The following is a 25528-nucleotide window of genomic DNA, read 5'->3' as shown; positions in this document are numbered from 1 at the left end:
TACAGGGCTGTTTCGTTTCTTGCTCACGTTCCACAAACACGAGGTCTTTCACTGCCTTTTCCGCCCTTTTCTTGCTCTGGTTACATTGCATTGGCACCTAGGCTGTGTACATGCGTCTCTCCTACTTTCGTTGACCGAGTGGCAGGGCTGCTGTGGAACCTAAGTCTTGGCCTGGTGGTCAGCACCAGACCAGCAGGAGAAATGTCGAGTATGGTGGGTGAGTGGTTACATGCAGGTCGTAAGGCTGGTGCGGCTCAAGTGAGATGTCCTCAATTAGGTTAGGCTCCACGGCTTTCCGAGCCAGGCAGCCGTGAATTTGGGAACAGAAGGTGTGGTTGTTTCACATTTCCAAGCCTTTCTTGGACGATTTCAGCTTGTGTCTCGTAGCATTGGGGGGCTCTCTAGGGACTGCGAAGTATGATGTACATAGTTACACAAGTTGTCGCTAAGTACCTGTGTAGAACTTTGGGTTCAAGCAGCTTCGTAGCTCATGGGTGTGTAAGTCATGTATTAGCTAAGTAAAACAGGACTATCTACTTCAAGGTTGATGTTGATGCAGTGAGCAGACGTACACCGACCAACGTGTTGTCAGACTTCTCCTGCTTCCTGTCTTCAACTGCTTTAGAAATCCGTTGTCTCCATTGCTTGTTCCCTTCTCGAGTCCGATTCCATCAGCATATCCCAGCCGACGCTGTCAGTACACCACTACTGACAACACATGGGCTTCTCATGACGGTCAGCCGGAAGTTCTTTCTCTGCACACCCTACTCTGCGTTAATGAATGATCATATGCTCGGGTACCACCGGAAGAGGTATATCCGCCGTCAAATTCATCCCCGACCCCAGGAATCTTCCAGGCCTCTTCTGTTCCCAGACCAGATCCTGCGTCCACAACAAATCGATGCCCACCGCCGCAAAGAGCTGGCGCGTCGGTTCCTCCATTGCCGCAACCATGTTCTCATGCCCGGGCATTTCGTGCTCGCTCACCCCAATGTGGATGAGCTTGAGATGCGGGAACCGTGTGGGTGCCACGTCTGCCAGGTACTTCAACGTCCCTGACATTACATAATGAAGATATCGGATCCTAAAAATACGAATCGACGGCGGTAGTAGTGATGCCAGTCTAGCTTCGGGAGCAAAGGGCGTGGCGATGTCCCGGATCAACCGGCAGTCGAGTGAGAGTTCCTCCAGAGCGCCTAATAGTCTCAACCGCTCGCTGTGGCGGAACGTGACATCCCAAAGCTTCATGCCATGGTGCGGCTTGAGATGGTAGGATATATGAAGACTCTTGAGTCGATTTTGCACCGGTTTGAGGGCCCTTCGCCAGGAGCAATCGTAGTTCTGGTTGGTTATTTCAAGGCGTTCGAGGCCAGGCACACATTTCAACAGCTCCTCCAAATGAGGGTCTCGCATTCCCGCGATTGAAAGGCTCTTCAATTTTGTCAAAAAGTTGGTAGGGTCTTTGGTGGGAAGCGTGCCGCGCTGCAGTATCCAAAGGCCTCCCGTGCTAGAATGTATGGATTCGACGTTTGGGAAGATGTTCTGCATTACGGCAAAACCGAGATAGAGTGTGCATTGCCTGGATAGGCCGACTATGACACCCAGACGACGTATCGAGGGCATTCTCAGCCCCAGCCAGCTTTTTTCGGGCCAGATAGGGTCGTGGTCACTGTAACTGACGAGAAGACTTTGCAAACGAGGACAAGACTGGATAGCCGCTATCAAATCTGGAACCTCGCCTTCCAGCTTGCTATAGTCTTTTATTAGCGTCGGTGGGTGTGGCTTCCTCGAGTGTTCAGTGTATAATGTGCTGGCAGCTTCCCACACTTCGGGGGGCACTTCTGAGTCCGACACACTGCTGTCGGAGCTGGAGGAGTCCGGTGATGTTAGGCGATAATTGATTTCCAGGTCCCAGCTTGCAACCTGCATAGCATCAACGTATGAGGCCAAGTCAGGTCGCTGTCGGATGGTACGGGTGAATTCCCGAACCAGGTTCGGCTCGGGGGTGTTTCTGATGGGCCTTTGCCTGGTAATAACTGTCTGTCTAAGGTGCATGTTTCCCGTCGCATAATAGTGGTACAAGATCGGATAGGCTACCGCAGATATGCGCCTTGAGATTCTGCAAAGGAAAGCCAATGCTCTCTTGTCGTCCCGGATCTCTTGTGTATCTGCGTGAGGGAAGCCGGTGGGGTCTCGGCAATGCATACAGAGGTAACTCAAGGTGATTTGGAGGACTTCGACAGGTAAAGACTCCATGGCGCAAAACTTCGACTTGTCGCGGTGCAAAGAAGGCAGTTAATGTCAAGAGAGGTAACACCGCTCGTGGAAGTGGAAGAGAAATTCTGAAGAGGAAAAGAGAAAGAGAAGAACGGTGGAAACTCCTGGCCCAGTAACCGTACGGCACAGGTACCCGACTCCATATTGACGGCTCAGCATTGTGTTGGAGCATTCTGTTGGTGGCGTTGGTTATTGTTTGTTTGTTGGTTGTCACTTGGCAAACAAGATTAAGCGCCCGAATTGGAAGGACAAGGACGACGACGAGCCGTCGCCGTTGTACCTATCTGAGGAGCCGTATTTTCTGTCACTCTACCCTTTCATATATTCTCAATACCATCGTTACTTGAAGTCTACGACACGATGGTGGTTGATTTTGGCTGACGTTCGATGGTATAGTTGAATGTAGTCGGGAGGGATTTGGGTTCTAACAACTGAAGGCCAAGACGTTGGAGGGGGAGGATTGGATGGGCCGCATAGAAGGTCCGGGCGCCGGCCCCTAGCAAGGACCTGCCTCCTTTCGTTGCAAAGTGCGAATCTCTGTTGTGCCTGCCCGTCTGGGGGGCCGCAAAGCTCAGATCCTTTACTGCCCACGTCCTCCTTAGTCATCTATCAGTACCTAGGTATCTATGTACCTCATGGGCTGGAGGAAACTCAAGAAACCTAAGGAAAGCCCCATGGCCCCCAACTCCCATACCAACGGGCAATGGGTGAAATGTCGCACGTGGCTTCGAGCACACCCGGGCACTGCACCTCCAAAGTTCCTTAGGCAGCTGCTTCATGAACATTGAACGGCCCCTTTTGGACCCCAACATCCCCGTCGCACCCCCGTTCATCTCGTCCCATCTCACACCTTCAACAACGACATCCCTTCGAAAGCAGCCTCTACAACCATCTTATCAGAGGAAACGCCAACAGTTTGGCAGTCAAAAGTTTGACGAGAAATACAGACACTAGTCTGCCCATGGAAAAGCCTGATTTAGACTTGGCAACAGGGCGCATGGAACTATTGCGCTGCATCCGCTGACTCACAGTGGTTTCTATTATTTCGAGTCGCTCGAAGGATCATGGGCCTGTAACCGAGTACACCTCGTTGCCCGAAACACGAACCTTTGCGGCAATAGCAGTCGTATTCTGTCATATCCGTCGTCCAACGCTGTCGATGCGATGCACCTCTGCAATCACAATTGCCAATGACTTCACACTTCGGTCTTGTCCGATCCTTGATGCGCCCTATGCCGTCTTGAGCACACTCGGTCAACCAGGACCACGTCTGTTTCGGCATCACAAACCAGACTTGATGATTACAGCAACCACTCGATGCCTTGTCGATTGAGGCCAAAGGATCTTAGGTCATCCGCAAATGCGGACCAGCACTGCCTTCTGCCGTCTCTCCGGATGCTCCACGGGGCCCCCACGGAACCAAGGCAGTCATTTGCTGCAAGCACTGAGCGGAGTTTCCGGCATCACCCATCTTTCCGCTTCCATGCCCGTCTTTCAATGCCCGTCACTTCGCGATGGCTTGTGTTTGTCGTCACATGAGATGCCTCACAAGGCGACTCCATGCCCATGTACCTACGACACCGGTGACTCTTTCGCCTGCTCACCTGCAGTGTCGATCACTGTCGGGGGAACAACCGCCGGTGTCTTACCAATGACGGGACGAACGGCCATGAGCGGCCCGTCCGTTCCTCACCGACCATGGGACTCAAACACCGAGTAGCTCCGGAGCTTTGTAATGACTACGCCTATCCAAGGTAGAGACTTACGGGCACCGCCGGAGGCAGTCGCAGCCTTCACTGCAATCAACGAATCAAGATTACACGTGTGACCGTCAAGCTGGCTGAGGTGGTTAGATCATTCCCCTGTCGTATCGGTCAGTTGCTCAATGGAGATGCGCTGGTTGTCCTTATGTCAGCCTTCAACCCTCCAATTTACCCTCCACCGTCCCCCCGCCTCCGAGCGTCTCGCTGCTCAGAGACTCGAAAGAAGAAGAAAACCATTTGCACAGCCTCGAAGATGCTGACAGAGACATACCCTGTGGCTGCTACGCGATCTCATCCGGGCCGACCTGAGACGTCTCTCTAGGCAGGCTAGGCTGGTGCTTACTTTTCCTCTGCACAGGTGGTCCCCTTTAGACTACTCAGCCCTACACGTCCGACCTCTTCCCTGTCGGTGGCTCTCCCATTCGCCAAACAAGACTTGCTCACAATCTTTTCCTGTCTCCTTTAGCGCATCGACTAATCATGATGCACCAGTCCGTGTAACCAAAACCCGTCGCCTTGGTTTTCGTCCCTGTCCCCCTTGTTTCCAAAAGTTCGGAGGACAAGCCAGTGAGCCACACCCTTGGCCGTCTGACGACCAGAAACGGAAATGAGCCATTGATATGACAGCCTATTGCGGAGCTGCTGGGTTACTCACAGGGAACTGACTTGAGAGCCACATCTGCCCAGATCACCACAATCCAGGCCCGCGGCACTCCAGCGCATGGCGTTTCCCCTCGCCTTGCCCATTGCATCTCACACCATGACGAGGAACCTTGCGAATCCCACCATCACGTCGCCCGAATTTCTGGTCTGCCGTATGCCGAGTGGTCTGCAGACCGATGACAGTGACACACACGCAACACCACCCGCATACCACATGCGCGCGCGCGCGCCGGGCAGTGATGGATGCCACTTGTCGACTTTACTTCGTTCATGTTACCCATTAAAGAAGAAAGGTGTTACGATACTTCCTCGTACCGTAGTAGAAAGAAGGCTAAAGCTTGTCCTTCATGGGTCCTTTTTTTTTCTTCATTACCCGCCCCCGGTCATGTTTCTTTGGTTGCCTTGGGTACATGTCATCGCCCTCCCCATGTACCAAATTTGGAAAGCAAAAGGGCTGCCTAGAGAGAGCGAGACAGAGAAGCCGTGGGGGCCGTGCCGAAACTAGCATCGCAGGTATCTCAATCTCCCACACAAGCCCAACGCCCCAACGCCCCAACCCCAAGTCGTTGCAATACCCGTTTACCGGGCGTCCGCGCCTCCTCGCACGGAGGCTGAGATGCCAAGTCGAGGTACCAATGGCTGGGCTTCTCTTCTTCTGCCTCCCTTGACCTGAGGTAAATCGTAAAGGTAGTAGGGCTGGGATCTCACTCCGTACCTGTCTACCGCACCCCTACATGATGAGCCTCATCAACACCCACCCCCGTCTCTCGATATGAGAGAGAATATGGATGCCTTGAGGCCTATATAAACTACTTGATATATCCCCATCTGAGGCAGGAATACAATCCATCATCACACTCACAATCCAGCATCACAAGCTTAAACACAGCTCTCATACAATCCCACAACAATCTCAATCTCTCTTATACACACCAACACCAACCAACCACTTACACCACCAACAACCCATCGACCTCACCTTACACCCAAAACCCAATTACAAACCCCACAACTCCAACCACAATGGCCGCCTTTACTCTTTTGTTCACTCCCGCCACCGCCGTCTACGGCCGCTCAGGCTACAACAAGGACGGCGACGACGAGGAGAAGAACGACCGCGGCCGCTCCGGATACAACAAGGACGGCGACGACGACGAGGAGGGCCAGAACAAGGGCCGCTCCGGCTACAACAAGGATGGCGACGACGACGAGGAGGACAAATAAGCGTCTCACCACTCTTTCGCGCACACCTTATCGCCAGGGTTCATTGATCCCACGAGGACTCGGTCGCCGGCTTTGCATCCTTCAATCTTCCTGCCGCGGCTGCCTTTCAGGCTTCAATGTCTTGTATGAGACAACGGGCCCCGCCGCATCGGACATGAGAGCTCGACATTTTCTTTTCTATCAGCATTAGACCGGCGTTTTATCACTTGCATCCGTCCGCCCACCCAGCCCTTCCTTTTTCCTTGCGCGAGCATGGAAGGTTGGGCTTCAAACGGTGCTGGCGGCGGCGTTTCTTCTTCTTTCTTATCTCATGCATTGGGCCGGAGTTCGGGGTAGATGGTAGCATCGCGACGGATCACACTCCTTCTTTTCCCTCTCTCTTATTCCTCTATTGGAATTTGGGACTGCATAGCAAGCATGGCATGCCTCTTTTCCAAGAAGAATGGTTTTCTTTGTTGCATTGGGCCGGCGTTGACGGATTTGATTTGCATCTCTCTCCTTTCCTTCTCTCTCCTCTATTTCTCCTATGTCTTCGACAGATTAGATTTAGATATATGAGGACTTCACCGTCCGGTAGTATAATCACTATTTTCCTACACAAAACCTAAAAAAGCCAAACAAGTTAGTGAAATGTGCCACGGGGGGAAAAAAGACATGAGAGGCAAAATAGTCAAGACTCACTTTTCAAAAATCACCCCGAGAACCTCTTCCACATCTCCCGCCTCAACGCGCCCCGTAATCTTGGCAAGACTGTCTGCTGCATAGCGCAGGTGCTCCGCCGCCAGGACGATATCAGGCTCCTTGCCGTCTCCTGTTCCTCCTTCTTCGTTGGGATGCGCTACGGCCATGAACTCGTCCAGGAACCCGCGACACTGCTCGAGTAGCTGCGCCTGCCTGGCCGTGACGCCTAGCAGGTCTTGCTGGTCCACGGGGAGGGCCGTCATGCCGGCGAAGGAATCGACCAGGCGGTCGATGAGCCCGTGGATGGCGCCCGGATCTTTTTGACCGACGCTGGCGCTGGCGGGGGAGGGGGACTTGGCTTGCGCCTCGGCTTCGCGGCAGGAGATTGCGATAATCTCCGCTGTACGGAGATTTGGTATCTGGGAAGCTGTTTCGTTTCTGAAGCGCTCGAGGAGGCTGGAGAAGGTGGCGGCGTCGACGGCGTCGCGCTTGTTGACCACGATCAAACAGGCCTGCGCCTCGGACGCCAGTTGTAATGTTTCCGCGTCGTAGTTGATCCGGAAGCCGCCGTGGGGGCCGGGGCCAGGCTCGACGGCCGCCAGGACGATGATGACGTCGGATTCTGAGGCCTTTTGCTTCGCGCGCCGGATACCCTCCTCTTCAACCAGCCCCAACACAGGTTCAGAGGGATCATCAGCAGCAGCAGCGCCACCACCACCACCACCACCACCGTTGCCGGCAGCAAGTCTCGTCCTGATGCCAGCCGTATCCGCAAAGGAGCAGAGGTACCCCCTGATATCGAGGCTGACCTCGACAACATCCCGTGTCGTACCAGCCTCCATCGACACGATGGACGCCTCCCTCCCGACGACGAGATTCATCAGCGAGCTCTTACCGACGTTGGGCGGACCGAGCAGCGCGATGCGGATGCCGTTTCGGAGGAGCTCGCTCCGCTGGCCGGCGCGCTCGTGGGCGCGGATCCGGTGCCGCATGTCAGCGACGAGCCCGCTGACGTTGCTCATCAGCTCTGCGGGAGACTCGTCAAAGTGCTGGTCCTCGGAGAAGTCGATGAGGGCCTCGATCTCGCCCCTGGCTAGGAGGAGCTGCTCGCGCCAAGCCTCATAGGTCCGGCCTAGACTGCCCGAGCTGCCGCGCACTGCGGCGCGGCGCTGTTGCTCCGTGTCGGCGGATAGGGCGTCGCCCAGGGATTCGACCTGTGCGAGGTCGAGTCTGTCGTTGAGGAAGGCTCGTCTGGTGAATTCGCCTGGTTCAGCGTAGCGGATGACGCTGCTGCCGCTGCTGCCGGAGGCGGAGGCGCATCGTGGGATTGCGGCAAGCACTGCCTTGACTGTTGCGGAGCCGCCATGCACGTGTAGCTCCAGGACGTCTTCTCCAGTCACTGTTTTGGGCCCGGGGAAGTACAGCACCAAGGCGTTTGAATCTAAGATTGATGCCTCCTCGCCGGCTTGTCCGTCTACGAGGGTTCTGACCGATGCATATCGAGATTTTGGCAATGCCTTGTTTGGGCATAGGCCTTTGTAGACCTGGGTTTGGTTTTAGTGCCGAGATCTTATGAGATTGCTGGAAATGCTCTCACATCTGTACATCCGGGGCCAGACACACGTATTACGGCGATGCCGGCCCGGCCCTGTGCTGTTGACAAGGCATAGATGGTGTCTTCCTTGAATATGACTTCTGAACTCGATGAAATGAATCGCGACTGAGTTCCCGTGTGTTGCGGTGTGTTTCGTTGGTGTAAGGGGCCTAAGGCAGTTGATGGTATCCCCAGGGGCCGGATTCTCAATGAGCTGTAAGCTCGACCACTAAGACATCTTCGAATGTGTAAGGGGAGGTTTCGGCCGAGGCTCCTCGTTGAGCGGACAAGAGCATGCATGGACTAGTAAAAGAGTGAATCGGAAGAAAAGAATAGAATCAGTACGTGCAGGACGACTACATCCGCATTTCGATCAAGGATACATGGGTGTAATATTGTATGAGATGATGGTAACGAACTGTTCACTGACGGTTAAGCAGATCAGGTTGACGAAGTTCCGATTTGGGAGCTATTGCAATTCAAGACGTTCGATTGGTCGGCCGGGCCGCTTTGCCCCCGAGCTTATCGCGATAAGGCTCGTACCCCTGCAACTTGCCCGTTGGATGGAATTTTTTTTTGTAGCGTCGAGAGCGAGGAAAACCAGCCTGGAAGCGCCCCGCCGCCTCGGTTTTCTTCCAGCACTCGACGAACGGCAAGGCCTTTTGACAACTCTCAATTTCGTCCATTTCCGCACAAAACCGCCACAATGGCGTCCGACGAAATTATCTGGTGAGTCTCGATCTTATTGAGTAAATTGCAGGCTTCAATTCTAATTCACCGCGCCCTAGGCAAATCATCAACCAGCAGTTCTGCAGTTTCAAACTTTCCACAGAGAAGAAGCAGACGTTCTGCAGAAACGAGAACAATGTCACAGGTCTCTGCAACCGACAATCATGCCCGCTGGCAAACTCCCGCTATGCCACCGTTCGACGCGCTCCGAATAAGGACACGCTGTACCTTTACATGAAGACGATCGAACGTGCGCACATGCCCTCGAAGCTATGGGAGCGCATCAAGCTGCCCAATAACTACGCCAAGGCCCTGGAGATGCTTGATGACAAGCTCATCTACTGGCCCAAGTTCCTCATCCACAAGTGCAAACAGCGTCTCACTCGTCTCACACAAGTCAACATTCGCATGCGTAAGATCGCCGCCGAGGAGGAGCGCATGGGCGAGAAGCTGGTACCGAAGATGGCGCCCAAGATCCGGCGCCGCGAGGAGGCCAGAGAGCGCAAGGCCGAGGCCGCTGCCAAGCTGGAGCGTACCATTGAGCGCGAGCTGGTGGAGAGATTACGTTCCGGCGCGTACGGCGACCAGCCCCTCAACGTCAGCGAGTCGATCTGGAGGAAAGTTCTCAACTCCATGGAGAAGGAGGGCGCTGGCAAGCGTGATAAAGACATGGACCCCGGTATGGAGTCGGAGCAGGAGGGTGAGGAGGAGGACGAGTCTGAGGACAACTTGGAGAAGGAGGTCGAGTACGTTTCCGACATTGAGGAGAGTGATGAAGAGCTGGAGGACATTGAGGACTGGCTCCAGAGCGACGACGACGCCGAGGATGATGACGACGAGGAGGAGGACGACGACTCTGAAGACAGCGACGAGGAGGCGGCTCGCAAGGCTGGCGACAAGCGGAAGCGCGGCCGGGCGGTCAAGATGAACCAGAAGAGGCTGAAGCAGAAGCAGGAGGAGCGCCCCAAGATTGCGGAGGAATTGACCTGGTGAGAGAGGCTCGCGTGGAATTCCAATGGCGTCTGGCGCGGATACCTTTACGGCTGATTACGGGACGGAAAATCAAAAACTGGGGGCATTGTGCATACCACCGTGTGTTGTGATATACCTTTTATTAAATGGCTGCTTGATATTGCTGCATTGTCGTTGCTTGCGTGCATGTTTCAATCGTGCTTCTCTCCCATTTGTGTTCTTTCTCATACCTTCTTTCGCGTTTGCCTTCTTCACATACTTAGTACTCTTATTTCAATCATGTAAACCATGGACCGTTGGAGTACGGGTTCGTGGAAATAGATGACTGCCCGGTGATGTGCATGCTTGAGCCAATCTCAGTAACAAAATCTTCCATACGTAATCAGAGACTGGGTGGTGATTCGCATGCGGTCTGGAGCAGTGATCCATGCTTCACCGAAACTTACTCAAGCCGGGGGGCCTTCGGTGAAGACAAAGCACCTCAATTAGTGCAAGTTCCTTTAGAACAATGCGAGTAGGCCCAGGCCCCACCACCCTGCATCATTCCGTCGGGCGACAAGTGTCGGACCCGTCAACCCAGGTCGCTTCCCATTCCCTATCATTCAAGACTGGCTTATTTGAAACGGACCACTTCAAGCAACCCTCCAAAATTAAAACAGCATAACGAAACCACCCGCCGGCTTTTTGTTATCCTAATCTCTCCATTTCTCAGTACTTAACTTCGACAGCGAGCGAGCGATTTTACCCACGAACCCAGACGACTAGCCTTTGTCCCCGGAGCAGAGCTCTTTACCCCAACCCGTCCGAAAACAGTCGAAAACAGCGCATTTTGCCTCTCTGCCTTTGCCCCGCAGGATCCTCGCGGCAAGGAACAAGGCACGATGTCATCTTGGTACTCGAGGATCCTCACCAACACCACCTCTCAGATCTCGAACCTGCAGAGTCGCTTGTTGCAGAGTGAAAATGACGGCGACACGGAAGACGACACCCACGTGTGCAGAGTATTGAGAGGCTACTACACCGAGAAGGGCCGTCCGTTCCCAGGCTGGCTTCCGCCCGACCCAAAGGCACCACCCCCAGCAGCGCCCGTCTACGCCCAACCAGCCCAGCAAGTCGGCGCACGATACGGAGGTCTGCAGCAGCAACAGCCAGCTGGTCCTACGACGGGTTTGAGCTCTTTGTGGGACAACAACGGCGGCGCGCAACAGAGGCAGGACACGATGAGCCTGCGACAAGGTCGCGGAGCTCCCCCACCGATGCGAGGCGCCGAGCAGCAGCCCGCGCGACTGAGCCCCTTTGCCCGAGCCGGAGACAATGGGCGTGAAGAGGTGCAGGCCCGACCTCTGCCCAGTCAGCGAGCGGGCAGTTACCAGCAGAGTGCGGCGTATGGAAGAGACACGACGAACACACCGCCGGGTAGCTCAGCGGGCGGCTCAGCACAGGATCGGCTTAAGCAGCGACTATGGGGAGGTGCGAGAACAACCAGTCCGGCATCTGGAGGCCAAGGGCCGTTCCAACCACCGACGGGCAGAGGCGGGAGCGGTGACTACGAAGACCGATTTGCTCCGGGCGGCATGTACGATGGAAATGGAGGCAGTGGTGGAGGTGGAGGCGGAGGCAGGCCATTTGTGGCATCCAACTCTCCGTGGTCGAACAACGATCCTGGCTATGGTGGAGGCAGCGGCGGCGGTGGTGGTGGTGGCAGTGGTGGGCGAACAGGACTGCCTGCTGGCCCAAGACGCCAAGGTCTCCCCAGTGGTCCTCGTATGAGGTAAAGTGGACGGGATCAAATGATGCGCGGAACACGAGCGAGAATACGCCTTGGGGATGCCGGGTACTTGTTTGGGGGGTTTTTCATTATGATGCGGGCGTTCGCGGTCAAGATGCTTGGCGGGCCGGAGTCAAGTTGTCGACAGTCGGCTTATTATAAGGATCTGCGGACCGTATGTAGACGGTGTGCGTCGCAAACCCTGAGGCAAGGCAGAATGCGGATGTTGCTTGGAGACATGTATCCGGAAAGGTGCGAGAGCAGAGCTGAGGCACATACATACACACAATACAGACACTACTAATCATGGATTTGGGCTCAAGTCGCTGACCCTGATGTATTGTTCGGTCTGCCGGGCTTCATCAAAAGTTGCAGATATGTCGCAAGCTTCCGTCGTCATTGAAATTGGGAATACGCTTTGAGCGCAAAATGATGAGCCTAAGTGAGTCACGACGGGTATTTACACCTAGAAACACATAAAAAGAACGGCGAGTCCGCGATGAAGCTTCGTCTCGCGAGGCCGAATCTGGCGACGATGGAGCGAGTTGCTTGCGCGTGCAATACGCAGCCCCGGAAGGACCAACCGGAGGCGCGAATGACGACGCATGCATGCTGCAGATGACATGGTTCACCTTGATGCGCGGGTAGCTATACTGCTACACCACGCTAAAAGGCTGCCTAAATCGCGGTACAGATACAGTGGGAAGAACCCCCTCCGAGACATGGATGCAAGCTTTCGCAGCGGGGTGATTCAGTGACGGAAGTGGGTGGCCACGCCCCCTCAGAGGGCGCGACAACTGCGCAGCACCTTGGGCTGTTCGCCCCCAACGTCCCATATCATTAGCCACAGTTCGCTCACATGCCACCTTCCCCGGATCATCCTTTTGGTTTCTCGCTCTTGTCACTTTATTTATCTACCGGAAACTCTAACAGTAGAGCCATCGTCGCAATACTTCCGTTTCCTGAATAGCTTCACCCAAGACGATAGCAGGCCTCCGGAGCCGAAGCCTTCCGTACGTCCCAGCTTACATCATCGGCGGCACGCTGCACGATGACCTCAGACTCGGATCCCCCGCCGTCCGCCAACGCTCCACCACCGACACGACCTCGTTCGCCCTCGGGGAGCTTCTACGCCCTCAGCGACGATGAGGAAGGGGACTACAACACAATCACGCACACAGAAACAGGACGGGGCGTCAAGCTTCTCTTCTCTAAGAGCAAGGTATTTTATAAAAATCACTCCCGCCACCCCAGACCTTGAGGACCGGAACTAACGGGAATGTTGCAACGGCGCAGGTCTATGTTCACCCCACGCCATCAGCGAAAGATAATATCCCAGGCTACATAGCTTTACTCCAGCAAAAAGGAGGCTCAAGCGAACGACCGACCTCCTCGTCGTCTCGAGACTCTCGCAACCCACCTCCCTCCAACTTGCTCCTAGCATGGCTCCCCGAAACCTCCCTCGGCGAATCCGAGAGTATCTACGTCAAGGTCGACCTCAGCGAAGGTGAATCGCCACCTAAGCAGTCATACCTGGTACCACCTCCGCCGACAGTAACATCCCACAGAGGCTCTGTAGGCACATATGCGTTCGCCATCCCAGTCAGCGCAATATACTCGCTTCTCGTGAGACCACCGAGTCTGGGCTGGTGGTTCGGCTCTCTGATCATCAATTCGAGGGCTGGTGACAGTTTTCCCGCGCTGTTTTTCCACGACAGCGAATGCCAGAGCACGATCCTCAAGAGGAAGAGGCGGACGAGGGACAGCTTCGACCCATTCGGTGACCGGGGTGAGATGTTCTGGGGCGGCGACGAGGTCCTGCGATGGTTGCGGCGCTACGTTCCGATCGAGAGATCCGGCGCCGAGCCCAACATTTACCTGGTGGAGCCCTCGAGGGAGGACAGCGAGGCTTTCAGTGGCAAGCTCACGTCCAGTACGGCCCAGGCCAGCCAGAAGGATGGTACGGGGACTCGAGCTGGCGGCGCTGGCCCCAGTGGTGACGCGCAGATGGATCCCTTTGTGAAGTTCGTCAAAGAAACTGGATGGAACATCATGGAGAAGTTCAGCAAGGTCACCACTTTCACCAGGCGGGCTGCGCAAGATGTCATACAGAATCCGAATGTTCCCCCGCAAGTCAAGAGGCTTCTTCGCAATCCAGAGGTTCAGACTCTCCAAGATGAGTTTGACAGCGCGAGGATATACCTGGCGCGTTGGGCCATGGGTATCGCCGAGCAAAGTGAGCGAGATCGGAGTCAGAGAATATGGACTGCTAAGGAGGTCTTGGAGCTTGAGGACACCGATGTTGGGGAGTTTGAGCTCCTGGACGGCAGTAGCACCATGTCGTTGGAGGACAGAAGAAAGACAGTGACATTGAAAGAATGGAACACGTTCTTTGATCCACGAACCGGAAGGCTTTCCGTCACTGTTGACGAGGTCAAAGAACGGGTGTTTCACGGAGGACTGGACGCTGACGATGGTGTAAGAAAAGAGGCGTGGCTCTTTATTCTCGGGGTCCATGACTGGTATAGTACTGCGGAGGAGCGAAAAGCCCATCTTGCGTCCCTACGAGACGAGTATGTCAAGTTGAAGGGCGCATGGTGGGAGAGACTGGTAGACTTGGGAGGCGAGGGCGAACAGGGCGAGTGGTGGCGTGAGCAGCGCGGTCGAATCGGTAAGTCTCTATAATGTTCTCTTGGCATTTAAACGCGACTGACATCATGATAGAGAAGGATGTCCACCGGACAGATCGTAACGTGCCCATCTTCGCCGGAGAAGACATCCCGCACCCTGATCCCGACTCTCCCTTTTCCGAAGTCGGCACCAACGTCCATCTTGAGCAGATGAAGGACATGCTCCTGACGTACAATGAGTACAATAAAGATCTCGGCTACGTGCAGGGCATGTCTGATCTCCTTGCTCCCATCTACGCCGTAATGCAGGATGATGCCATCGCCTTTTGGGGCTTCCAGCACTTCATGGACCGCATGGAGCGCAACTTCCTACGCGATCAATCGGGTATGCGGTCTCAGCTGCTGACTCTTGACCACCTCGTTCAGTTCATGGATCCCAAGCTTTACGCTCACCTGCAGTCTGCGGATAGCACAAACTTTTTCTTCTTCTTCCGCATGTTGCTCGTCTGGTATAAACGGGAGTTCGAGTGGATGGACGTATTGCGTCTTTGGGAGACTCTGTGGACGGACTATTTGAGCAGCAGTTTCCACCTCTTTGTGGCCTTGGCCATTTTGGAGAAGCACCGCGACGTCATCATGACCCACTTGCAGCATTTTGATGAGGTGCTCAAATACGGTATGTGTGATCATCTAATGTTCCTGTCAATTTCGTCATACTAATCTGGCACAGTCAACGAGCTTTCCAACACAATGGATCTTGACTCAACTCTGATTCGAGCGGAGGCGCTATTCCGCCGGTTCCACCGCTTGGTTGAGGCCGTGGACAAGAAGGGCAATTTCCCAGGACCGAGAATCCGCGACCCGGGATCTCCTTCAAAGTCGGCATCTACCGACAAAGTTCCACAGGAGGGCCAAAGCAGCGCAGGTCCGGCATCGCCACGCAAGGACAAGAGCAAGGCAACTGAAGAGCTCGAGGTCAAGAAGATTATCACTCCCGAGTTGAGAGAGCTGCTTAGCCGGAAGGTCGTGATCCTGCCGCGGAAAGAAGTCGCAAAGAAGGGCGACGGGCCCGGAAGGTCATGAAGAGAACACAAAGTCACACGAGGACATGATGGAAAAACATGGGTTGGAAACCGGGCAGGTATGGCATTTCGGGCGTCTGGGCGTTGTTTCTGGACTAAATAGCCATCGGAGGTGAGAACACTTGCGCTGCAAACGTGTACGAGACGTCCTTCTATCCCCTAATACACAAATTATTGTTGGCGGTACCTATGAGAACAAGATGACGGTGACCTATGCCCAGTCCCAGAGTTCCCGAAAAAGAGGTGTGGTCAGAGGCCCCATGTGTGACACCGATGAGGGTCCCGGAAGCCCGGATTCAACGATAGTTGAGGATGCCTTCTCCGGCTCAGCCCCTCCGGAGGGGTTCAGGGGCAGCGCAGCCCGCAGCGCAGTCTACCTCCAGGGACAATTGCCCGCCGTCGTTTTTTAGGCAGACACAAGGTGAAAAGGAGAAGCGAGACCCAAAAGGATGTGCCATTGTTGGTTTGGGCTCTGCCACGTTCTCACAATCTGATCTAAGTGAACTTAGACCGCGTTGGGTGCATCGTTAGCTTCAATCCCGCAGGGTACGCGGTCAGCTTTTGGTGTTTTGGTTTTTGGAGCTAGCATCGTTGTCCCCCTTCGCTTCCCCCTCCCTCCTCACACCACTCTTCAATTTCCTTTTCTTACTCTTCGAACCTGTGACCTCACCAGCTCCGTCTTGGCCTTCACGTCATGCGTTGGGCGAGGGAGTCCCGCTAGTGGTGGTCACCCGGGCACGGAGACGGCCAAGGTAAGCTTTGGAGGAGGCATCAACAGAAGTAAACGGTACTGCCTCAGTCTAATGCGTGTTCAAGGAGAAGGAATGACTCTGGAATCGCTTGGAAGGGGATGGGTGTAAGTAAGTAGAGGTAGTCATTGGAGACCTCCCTGCCTGTTGTAATTTGGTGTGTGTATCTTGGGCTGCCTTTTTGCCTCTCACCTAAGGGAAGGTAGTATAGAAGCCTGGGGCGACCACCCCCTTTTTGCCCGTTGCATTATTTTCGAGACATCACAAGGACAACTCACTCAACGTATCAGCGCTTGTTTGTTGGCGGCGTCACGTTTGGAACTCAGCCGTCGGCACTCAGCTCCCTCAGACTTTTCAGCCCTCAGCCTGCGACTTACAACTACAACTACACCTTCTCACACCCCCTCTCACAATATTCCCTCGCCAACGTTCCCAAACGGCAAAAACTTGTCCGTACTCGAGCACAAACAAACCACTAAGTCCGTTTCGATAAAAACAAAAAAGGGAGGGGAAAGGGGGACTCGAGAAACAAGAAAAGGAAAAAAAAAAGGCAAACACTTCAACTGCTCCGCAACTATGCCCTCACATCACGGCGGTCACGGCGGTGGCGGTCCGGCTGTCGCCGAGGTAGTCAAGGACCGCGCCTCCGTCGTCGTCAACGAGGTCTCCCGCGGGCCCGTCAACAACGAGATCATCGTCGCAAACAGAGAACGAGACGTGGCTGTCGTGCCGGCCGGGGCGCAGGTCATCAACGAGGTCACCACCACGGAGGTCTTCCCCGGTCGTCCGGGGTTCGGGTACGGATATGGGCCTGGGCCGGCGGGGTATCAACTCTGCACGCAGTGTCGGCGCTGTAAGTAACACTTATCTCTTGTGGTTTTTCTGGCTTTTCTCATCTACCAGCGTCATCATTCTCTCACCCCCCTGGATCTTGATGAACCGGGGGTTATTCCCCCTTTCCCCCCGACATACTCCCCCTTTCCCTGTGACCTCACACGCTTCTCTGAAGACTAACATCCTGATTCCAAACCTCACAGACTGGCACAACTCCTTCACAGAGACAGTCTGCTACCGCTGCCGCTCGTCCTACGGCTACCGAGACCGCTTCGACGACCGGTTCAGCTACCGATCCGGGTACAGCGGCTCGAGCTACGGCTATGGGTCGGAGCGGTGCGTCTATTGCGAGCGGCTGCGGTTCGAAGGGCCCGGATACCACCATGGCGGCGTGAGCATCTGCCGGGACCGGTACGGCCGGCCTGCTCTGTGCAGACCGAGGCGGGTTTTGGTTGAGAAGAAGACTGTGAAGAAGTATTACTACTAAAGGGTGGTTGGGGGTTGGGGGTTGGGAACTTGGTCTTTCTGGATGGATGCTTTCTCTTTCGAGTGTTGGGTCTTATAGCTATACCTTACCCTGTCCGAATCCTTTTAGGCATGACGGTTGATGGGGAGACACGTTGGTTTACTTGAGCATCATTTTCCTTCTCGTCTAATTTCTTTTCTTGCTTGTACAATTTCCCATTATGCTTTACGTCTCGTAGGTCAGGATTGGGGGTTTCAAAGTTCTTCTTCTCTCGATTACTCTTGGCTTTTTGTCAATCAATCATCACTCCCGAGTGGGCGTGATAGTTTCATAGACTTTTCAGTTTTCTTCAAACGCAAGTTTGTCTTTTTGCGTCATATAAGGTAGCCAGCTTTGTCACAATAACTCAATGTCAACCAACGAAGATTGTCTCGGATCTCTTGTCAGCATTCCCCAAACTCCTCAAGCAATAACCCACTCCCTACCTATCCGAGAGTAATCTCCTTCCACGCCTTACCCGGGTGAAAAGAAGCCACGTCAAAAGCCCGCCGATACACCTTCGCCAGCCCAGCCCTCTCAGCAACACTGCAATCCTTATTCCAGGTGATGACGAACGCGTAGTACAGATGCCACTCGGACACCTCGCGGTCCTCGGGCACATAATAGTTCCAGGAATCCAGCTCCTCCATCGAAAAGTCGCGAGCGTCCGAGATGGCCGCGAGCTCGACGACGTCGCCCACGCGGGCGAACCACGTGTCCTCAAGGATTACGGTGCCGCACCAGTCGCCGTTAAGGTCGAGGAGACCGAAGCGGTGGAGGCCTACCTCGAGCTTCGAGGCAAAGGACGGGCTGCTTCTACTTGTTCTGGAGAGCTGGAAGAAGGCGGTGTAGGTCCAGAAGTATAGGTAGTCTTCCCGCAGGAGAGTTGTCGTGGGCATGATTGGTCTGGGCTCACGTGCGATCTCTTCCGGGTGCTCTTCATCGCTCTGGCTAATCTGACGACCAAAAGGAATGTCTTCTGCAGAGGCTCTGGCGTATCCGTGCCATCGATTTGAGTTGTGGCAAAGTTCGTCTGACGACCACACGACTTCGAAGATTGGCTTTGTGCTGGCGTCGTCGGTTACCATTGTACGATTTCCCATGGGGTCATCTCGTGCGATTTTATACCACACGACCCAAGTGTGTGACTTCAACCACTCATGAAGATTCAACAAGATACCAGAGACCATGGACAGTCGCCACGTCGACGCACCATGCCAGCCACTCCACGACCAGCTAGGATACCGCGATCGACCACCCAAGTTCTCGAGCCTGAGGCCGGAAATCTTCTTCTCCCACAAGAGAGCAAAGTCGAAATAGGAGTCGGGCATCCCGTAAAAGAGGGTGGCGTGGAGCGGCGGAGACAGAATGGCGGCCATGCCCTCAAAGGCCGGCAGCCGATCGCCCTGATAGGTCATGAGCCTGCCGCTGAAGAGCTCGACGCACTCCAAGTACAGCCTGACCGGGTTCTTCTCAAACGACTTGAGCGGAGACCGAATCATTTCCAGGGTCCACGACGGGGCGAGCACCTCAGAAAAGACCTCTTCGGACCACGTCGCGTGGCGGCACTGGAAGAAGACGCGGTTCTCGACAAAGATCATGGACCGCTTGGAGAGCATCCTCTCCTGGAATGTCCACGCCCTGCTGTTCCAAATTGTGTTCTCGACGAGTCCCTCGACCGTCTTGGTGGTCACCAGGTCGATGCCGTTGCACTGCACCATTGGCTGCCGGGCCTCGCGAGGCGTAGATGGCGATCCTGGGATTCCGTGGTGAGAGCCGCTGCCGGCGGCGGCGCAAATTGTGAGAAGTGAGTGTCCGTATACGCGGTCCATCATCGGGACGACGCGGAACTTCTCCTCCTCGTCGTCTTGGAGGATGCAGAGAGCGTCTACCCAGATATACTTGATACCCAATGCTTTGACTAGCATCATGGCATCCCGGACGGTATTCGGCAGACCTGGCGTATTGGGGCCGAGGGATCCCCTTGACGAGTACTCGAATACATTCTTCTTCGTCAGAACGAGAGGTTGTGTCACACCCCATACGTAGCTCAGAGTCGCATATTCAGTAACTTGAACACCGCCACGGGCGCTAGTGACGATTTTCTCCTCGTCCAAGTCGATGAACTTGAGATTCTCGAGCAGCGAGAAGATTTCATCCGGCGGGGAGGGCTGACAGCCGCTGCCGTGGTGCGTCCTACAGATGTCGAGCCAGCGCCGGAGAAGACTCACGTCGGCCTGATGAGGAGCTATTCGCCGGGCCAAAAAGGTCTTGTCCCATGTTGAGTGAGAGTCCGGGGGCAGCAGCATGATGTAAGCCTCGGTGAAGATCTCGTCCGGGCTAAAGACCTTTAAGCGGCGAGTCGGCGGCGCATGCGTATTGTCCCTCGTCCCCACAGGAGGCTCCAAGAGACGGCCGTCCAGCTGCCACTCGACGGAGCAGCGGACCCGGCCGCCGTCCCTCGTGAGCCCATCGTACCCGATTGCCTGGCGCACGTTGGTGCGGCTCCATTCAAAGCGATCGGCGCCTTCTTCGTTCGTCGCGTGTGTTGCGTTGAAGAGGAGCCAGCACAGAGGACATTCGTCTCTTCTGCGGTAGATTTCGTCGAGGTAGCCCAGCTCGCGCGGCTGCAGCCCGACGGGGTCGATTGGACGAGCGAGGAAGCCTGGGAGGGAGCTGATCTTGGGTTGACCAGGTAGAAACTTCTCGGCTGAGAGGTTGAGTTGGCTGCAAGCCGAGCATAAGTTGTCCAGGGGAGGGAGGCAGTCTACGTGACTCTTGGGTGCACCTACCGCTGGCATGTTTGCTGACTTTGGTATCAGTCGTCTGCAAAGCGGTCTTCTATGTTGGTAGAAGTCTGTTCTGGTCCATGGATTCGCTAATACAACACTCTGCATGCAAGTCCAGCGGGAGACGCTTTTGTTAAAAAGCCGTTCCGATGTCGCCGTGTAGCTCAAGTCTTGTAAGCGATGCGTACTCAAGGTGTGAGGCCAATGTTGAGATATGAAAAGACGCCATCTTGCCTATCTTGCCCTGAGCAGCTAGCTTGCAGAGCTGAAATCACCATTGCCTGTGATAGGCTGACATCGGCATCAGGTTCCGCTTGCTCCAATCGCTCCGTCTGTACCTTGTGTCCAAATGGTCAGCGTTTGCCACGGCGATACCACATTCAGCCGCAGCTGTGAGATTGTGAAGCTCATCCAGTGTGAGCACTGAGGTCGACGTGAGTGGAGTATCTACGGAGCTCGGGCCTTCGACGTTGGACGGCCCCACATCATGAGATGATTGGAGGGGCAATGGAACTGAACGACTTCAATGTAACTTTCTCTCAATTTCATCTTCAACCTCGACATTGGCACTCATACATGCACTTTGCATATGAATGAAAGCTTCTCAAATATCTTATGCTTATCTAATGAGAAAAACGAAAGAAGACGGTACTCATCTCACGAGAGTAGCAACCAGATCAAACACCACATTGTGATCCCCCCTCTCATCAACTAGCAACCTCACATAACCGTTATCATATCCCCATCAAGAGGTACGCCACACACCTCATACCACACAACCAACAATGTCAGACGATCTCAAAGACGAGATAGAAGCCCTCAACTCAATCTACGGAGACGACACCCTGCGCCACACACCACCAGACAACTATGTTCTCACGCTTCCCGGCGGCCCGGGTGCCTCCTCGCTCACCCTCCGCTTCGCCGACTCATACCCAGACGTACCGCCAGAGATCCTCGGCACCCACAGCGCCGGCGAGAACGCGCCCCGCGGCGCGGGCGCCCGCGACCTGCTCCTGTTTCGCGAGGCCGTCGCCGCCGTCTACCAGCCGGGCGCTGTCTGCCTCTTCGACGCCGTGGAGGAGTTCTCGCGACGGGTGGAGGAAGTTTCAGAAGCTGAGCCGTCAGGACCACCCAATACCACCACCTCACACTCTCCACCACCGCCGTCGTCATCATCACGGCTAGAGGAAGAGCACGGGAACCAAGAAGCTGACTCTCTGCCTTCCTACATGCTAGAGGAACCCCCCTGGATCATCTCCGACCCCTTTGTCGAACTCAAATCCGTCTTCCTCGCGCGCGCCGCACCCGTAACCTCTCCCGAGCAGGCCGCGTCGTACGTCCAGCACCTCATCGCCACGGACAAAAAGGTCCGCAGCGCCAGCCACAACATGACGGCGTGGCGGATCCGCGGGCCCAACGGCACCAGCTTCCAAGACTGCGACGACGACGGCGAGACGGCGGCGGGCGGGCGACTGCTGCACCTGATGCAGCTCATGGACCTGTGGGACGTCATGGTCGTCGTGACGAGGTGGTACGGTGGGCAGAAGCTGGGGCCGAGGCGGTTCGCGCTGATTAACAGCACGGCGAGGGATGCGTTTGTCAAGGCTGGGTGGGCGGAGGAGGCGGGGCAGGGGAAGAAGAAGGGGCACGGGAAGTGAAGGATGGCTAGTGGCACATATGACACTTGCTTCCAGCCATCTGGTGTAGGCGGGAAGCACGAGGTTAATCACTCATAGATCAATTCTGGATAGGATATCACCCGAGAGCTACAAGAGCCGATGTATCAAAGAAGCATTGCAGACGGCACCAAAAACGAGCATCAAAGAGGTGGAGATCAAATCGCTTCGAGGTGAATTGTGGAACCGGCATTGGTCCCCGTTCTCTCGCAAGACAAGACATACAAAATTGGTATCGAACAACAGAGAGCCGCCCTCCATAAAACGCCAACATGCCAAAAGCCCGCGCCGCACGAAAGTTTTCACAAAAATGACAGATTGCCAACCCGCCTATACCAATTCAATGCTAGTACAATCGTTCCCTTCATGCAACTTCGTTAAAAACTCGAAATGTGTGGAAAATTCGTAACGTTTTCTTCCTTCAAATCAGACCTCCCCTCTCCTGTCTGGCATATATCTCCGCAATGCAGCTGCTTCCTCCTCCTGTAATGTACGATCAAATGTCAAATCAGGCCTTGAAGAGCTTGGGCTTGAGGATCTCGAGCGCGAGGATCGACTGCTCGCAGTCGAGAATGACGGCGCCGGCCCGGGCGGTGGAGAGGTACGAGAGCCCCGCGCTGTCTCCCGTGCGCATATCCTGCACCAGGGTCCCCGCCACGCCACAGACGATACCCGTAGCCTCGAACGGCAGGCTCTCGAGGTCCAAGAAGATGGGCGTCAGGTTCGTCTTGGTGTCCCCGACGAGGGAGTCGCCAAAGAGGCCGAGCAGCGACTTGTCGAGCAGCAGGGAGGGTGGGTCCTCCTGGGCGAGAGTGATGGAGAGAAAACGCGGGCGCGCAGCCAGGGCGGAGATCATGGCCGTGTAGAGCTTCGCGTCGATATTGTCGAGCCAGGTCTGGCGGTGGCTGTTGCCGGTCACCTGGCGGCTGAGCGAGGGTCGCTGGGTGTGGGAGAGCTCGCCGCCGAGCTGCGAGGTCTCGCGGCCGGAGCACTGAACCAGAAGCAGATTGTCCTCGACGTAGGGGGCGACGCTGCGCTTCTTGAGCAGGTCAAAGGTGCGGACCTGCAGCTCGGCGATGGTGGAGGGCGGCGGGGTCAGCGGCGGGGCCCCGGCGCCGTTGCTGCCGTTGGTCTGGCTCGGTCCGCGGGAGTGTATCGAGGCGGCGGGGCTGACAAAGTTGGAGTCGTTGTCGGCGAGTTCGAAGCCGCGGGCGAGGAGAGCCTTTACGACCGTCTGCCTGTCCTTGCTGGGGACGAGGATGAAGTCTGAGTAGTAGGTGGTGATGAAGAAGATGGGAATCCCGGCAAGGGCGAGCGGAGAGGTCAGTTCCATGACACGGCCGGCGGCGTCCATGCCGGCGCTGATGACGGAAAGCACGAGGTAGGTGTCTTTGGATATTGATACGGATTTGGCCAAGTCTTTTGGGAGGTCTTGGATGGCCGGCTCAAAGACATTTTTGGCCCAGGAGCTGTGGCAGACGATGGAGCACTCCATGGGGGTGACGCTAATGTTGAGGAAGCCATGCTGGCTCTCGGCGTTGAGACCTTCTAATTCATGTTCCGGCTCGCCTTTTGACGCTTTGAGGGTCTGGGTCTGCGGGAGGAGGACGCGGAGGATGGGCTGCAGCAGTACCGAGTACAGATCGAGGGGGATGTGGATGAGGGTGTAGTGGCCATCCTACAGGGAGCGCAAAATGCGGTGTTAGTTGAGGAGCACGATGGGGTCACAGAGGTCTGCAAGGACCAAGACATTTTGTGTGTCATTATCTGCTTTAGCTCCGAGAGCAATGTGCAACTCGGGGCGGCGGCGACGGTAACGGACACAGCATTGCAGTGGGACGAAGTTGAGAGCCCCGCATTTCAGTGACTCTTTTGAGATTCGTTCCCGCGTCGCGGTCCTTGTGCGCAGTGGGAAGATGGAGGGGGATGAATGACACATGATGTTGGAGAAACTCACGAGAAACGAGACCTGGGCGTTCATTGTGACGCGCAAACTTCTGATGGTAGTTGGAGAGCCAGAAGAATGCTTTCCCGTGCGTCAAAGTTCTCTTGACGAGAAAAAGGGAAAAAAGTAGAGGAAGAAGTAGTAGACTCGTTGCGCCGGTGCACGGATGGTTTGTTGAAAGTTTGCGCGCGCACCGGGGATGATATCGGAGGGGGACGGGGCAACTAAACGTGTTCCTGCAGCCGGCTTCGGTTTGATCTTTTCATATGGAGTGTACGCTGCTCGGGGGTTCGGGTGTCGTTGGAGTTTTCCTTGGTCACAACCGGCGGGATCCGATGTCTGTCTTTTTCTTCTTCTTTTTTTGTTTTTTGGGCCGTTTTCTGAACAGTTCAAGAGTCGTTGTAAAAGTTCAAGTTTCCGGTAGTCGTGGGCTGACAAGGGAGTCGTCTCTTGTTATCTCTCTTTCTCTGATGTTGTATTTCCCCTTGCGTCTGATTTACGGATGCTTTTTGCGGGGAAACATATTCCTTGGTAGTGTTTAGAAATTCAATAGGATTGGTAGGCTTTACTAAGGTAAGGTAGGGGAAAGATGTACGCCGGGAAAATGAACAAAGGGAGAGAGAATCCCCAAAAGTGAAAACTAGGAAAAAGGGAAGGGGGATGGGGAAAGGTTAAAAAAGAAGTGCACGAGAGGAGACGTTGGAAGGGGAAAAGAGGAATTAGGTTCGTATGGGAGGACCCTGAAGACGAGCTACTGTCCAAGGTGGGCAGGGTAAGTAAGGCAAGGCAACAGAAGTTGGGCACTACGCAGTGATTACTCTTGATTTGGGGGGTTGCCTACCTACAAAGTACACCTACTTCTCACCTCTAGCTGGCCATGATACATTTACAACCAAGGTGGGAGCCCAGAGGAGGTGAGGGGAGGGGTGGAGGGTGTTCAAGAGAAGGAGGAGAAAGTACATGGGCCCTTGGTACGTGGGAGTGCGGCGTGGTGCAGAAGCAGCAGCAGCAGCAGCAGCAGCAGCAGCAACGTACTTTCTGCTGCGGCGGCGGCGGCGGCCGTCCCAAAGAGCGCACTAGAGCACGATCTGTGCGTCTACATGCCGACAAGCACGGTACCTAATTTATACAGCAAGATAAGCTGTGAGGGCATGTACTTTACGCAGTATGTAGGAGGAAGGGCTGAGACGAGACGAGACGAGACGGAGCCAGATGGGCGCTACTGAGCATGGGAAGAAAAAAAAAACGTGGGTTTTGCGGCTTTGCCTGCTCACTGCCCGTAGTTCATATTTTTTTGCCGCGATATTCCGTGCCATTGCAGGGCGTGGAGGGGATTGCAGATAAGGTGAGGTCCATAATGTCACAGTAGCGTTGAAACTTGAAAGCCTGTGCTTTTTGGGGCCAGGGCCAAGGGGGGTGAGTGACGACGATTCGGTGATTTTGCGCCGAGATGGCGGATGGTATTTCGTGATTTAATTTCCTCATCACTTGTTGGTTTGGCGAAACATCATTAGTTGTGTGTGACCTTGTGGCTATCACCGGTTCTGGGTTCGGGGATCGACCACGTTCCCGCGAATGCATCGAGGGATCATGACCCTCTGTGGAGATTGTCGAGTGGGATATTCCGTCAAAGGTTGTGTCGCT

At 55.0% G+C, this 25528-nt stretch overlaps 9 protein-coding genes across 9 annotated transcripts; 6 read left to right on the top strand and 3 right to left on the bottom strand.

Moving 5' to 3' along the window:
• Positions 1 to 5726: 5726 nt before the first annotated feature.
• On the top strand, positions 5727 to 5927 carry N0V96_003595 (uncharacterized protein; the record flags this gene model as incomplete). Its single annotated transcript, XM_053196031.2, has 1 exon — positions 5727 to 5927. The coding sequence occupies one exon, from the start codon at positions 5727 to 5729 to the stop codon at positions 5925 to 5927; it is 201 nt and encodes a 66-aa protein (XP_053046455.2).
• A 677-nt stretch (positions 5928 to 6604) lies between these two features.
• Positions 6605 to 8498, bottom strand: MSS1 (mitochondrial splicing system protein; the record flags this gene model as incomplete). Its single annotated transcript, XM_053196032.2, has 2 exons — positions 6605 to 8152; positions 8433 to 8498. 2 exons carry the CDS (start codon positions 8496 to 8498, stop codon positions 6605 to 6607), a joined length of 1614 nt encoding a protein of 537 aa, XP_053046456.2.
• Positions 8499 to 8908: 410 nt separating this feature from the next.
• Positions 8909 to 9924, top strand: mak16 (the record flags this gene model as incomplete). Its single annotated transcript, XM_053196033.1, has 2 exons — positions 8909 to 8931; positions 8991 to 9924. 2 exons carry the CDS (start codon positions 8909 to 8911, stop codon positions 9922 to 9924), a joined length of 957 nt encoding a protein of 318 aa, XP_053046457.1.
• Positions 9925 to 10411: 487 nt separating this feature from the next.
• Positions 10412 to 11678, top strand: N0V96_003592 (uncharacterized protein; the record flags this gene model as incomplete). Its single annotated transcript, XM_053196034.2, has 2 exons — positions 10412 to 10417; positions 10758 to 11678. 2 exons carry the CDS (start codon positions 10412 to 10414, stop codon positions 11676 to 11678), a joined length of 927 nt encoding a protein of 308 aa, XP_053046458.2.
• Positions 11679 to 12722: 1044 nt separating this feature from the next.
• Positions 12723 to 15384, top strand: GYP7 (GTPase activating protein; the record flags this gene model as incomplete). Its single annotated transcript, XM_065756881.1, has 4 exons — positions 12723 to 12893; positions 12968 to 14342; positions 14396 to 14977; positions 15032 to 15384. 4 exons carry the CDS (start codon positions 12723 to 12725, stop codon positions 15382 to 15384), a joined length of 2481 nt encoding a protein of 826 aa, XP_065614648.1.
• A 1324-nt stretch (positions 15385 to 16708) lies between these two features.
• N0V96_003590 (uncharacterized protein) lies at positions 16709 to 17453 on the top strand (the record flags this gene model as incomplete). Its single annotated transcript, XM_065756880.1, has 2 exons — positions 16709 to 16929; positions 17273 to 17453. The coding sequence occupies 2 exons, from the start codon at positions 16709 to 16711 to the stop codon at positions 17451 to 17453; spliced, it is 402 nt and encodes a 133-aa protein (XP_065614647.1).
• A 464-nt stretch (positions 17454 to 17917) lies between these two features.
• On the bottom strand, positions 17918 to 20272 carry N0V96_003589 (uncharacterized protein; the record flags this gene model as incomplete). The annotated part of the gene is made up of 1 exon (XM_053196037.2): positions 17918 to 20272. The coding sequence occupies one exon, from the start codon at positions 20270 to 20272 to the stop codon at positions 17918 to 17920; it is 2355 nt and encodes a 784-aa protein (XP_053046461.2).
• Positions 20273 to 21045: 773 nt separating this feature from the next.
• On the top strand, positions 21046 to 21921 carry N0V96_003588 (uncharacterized protein; the record flags this gene model as incomplete). Its single annotated transcript, XM_053196038.1, has 1 exon — positions 21046 to 21921. The coding sequence occupies one exon, from the start codon at positions 21046 to 21048 to the stop codon at positions 21919 to 21921; it is 876 nt and encodes a 291-aa protein (XP_053046462.1).
• A 526-nt stretch (positions 21922 to 22447) lies between these two features.
• On the bottom strand, positions 22448 to 23920 carry N0V96_003587 (uncharacterized protein; the record flags this gene model as incomplete). The annotated part of the gene is made up of 2 exons (XM_053196039.2): positions 22448 to 23617; positions 23897 to 23920. The coding sequence occupies 2 exons, from the start codon at positions 23918 to 23920 to the stop codon at positions 22448 to 22450; spliced, it is 1194 nt and encodes a 397-aa protein (XP_053046463.1).
• Positions 23921 to 25528: the final 1608 nt, after the last annotated feature.

This window comes from Colletotrichum fioriniae, assembly GCF_027942845.1.
Source record: "Colletotrichum fioriniae strain IMI 355084 chromosome Unknown scaffold_3, whole genome shotgun sequence".
NCBI classification, from domain to species: Eukaryota; Fungi; Ascomycota; class Sordariomycetes; order Glomerellales; family Glomerellaceae; genus Colletotrichum; species Colletotrichum fioriniae.
Note: the sequence above shows the minus strand (reverse complement) of the source record. Positions and strands in the feature narration are given on the sequence as shown.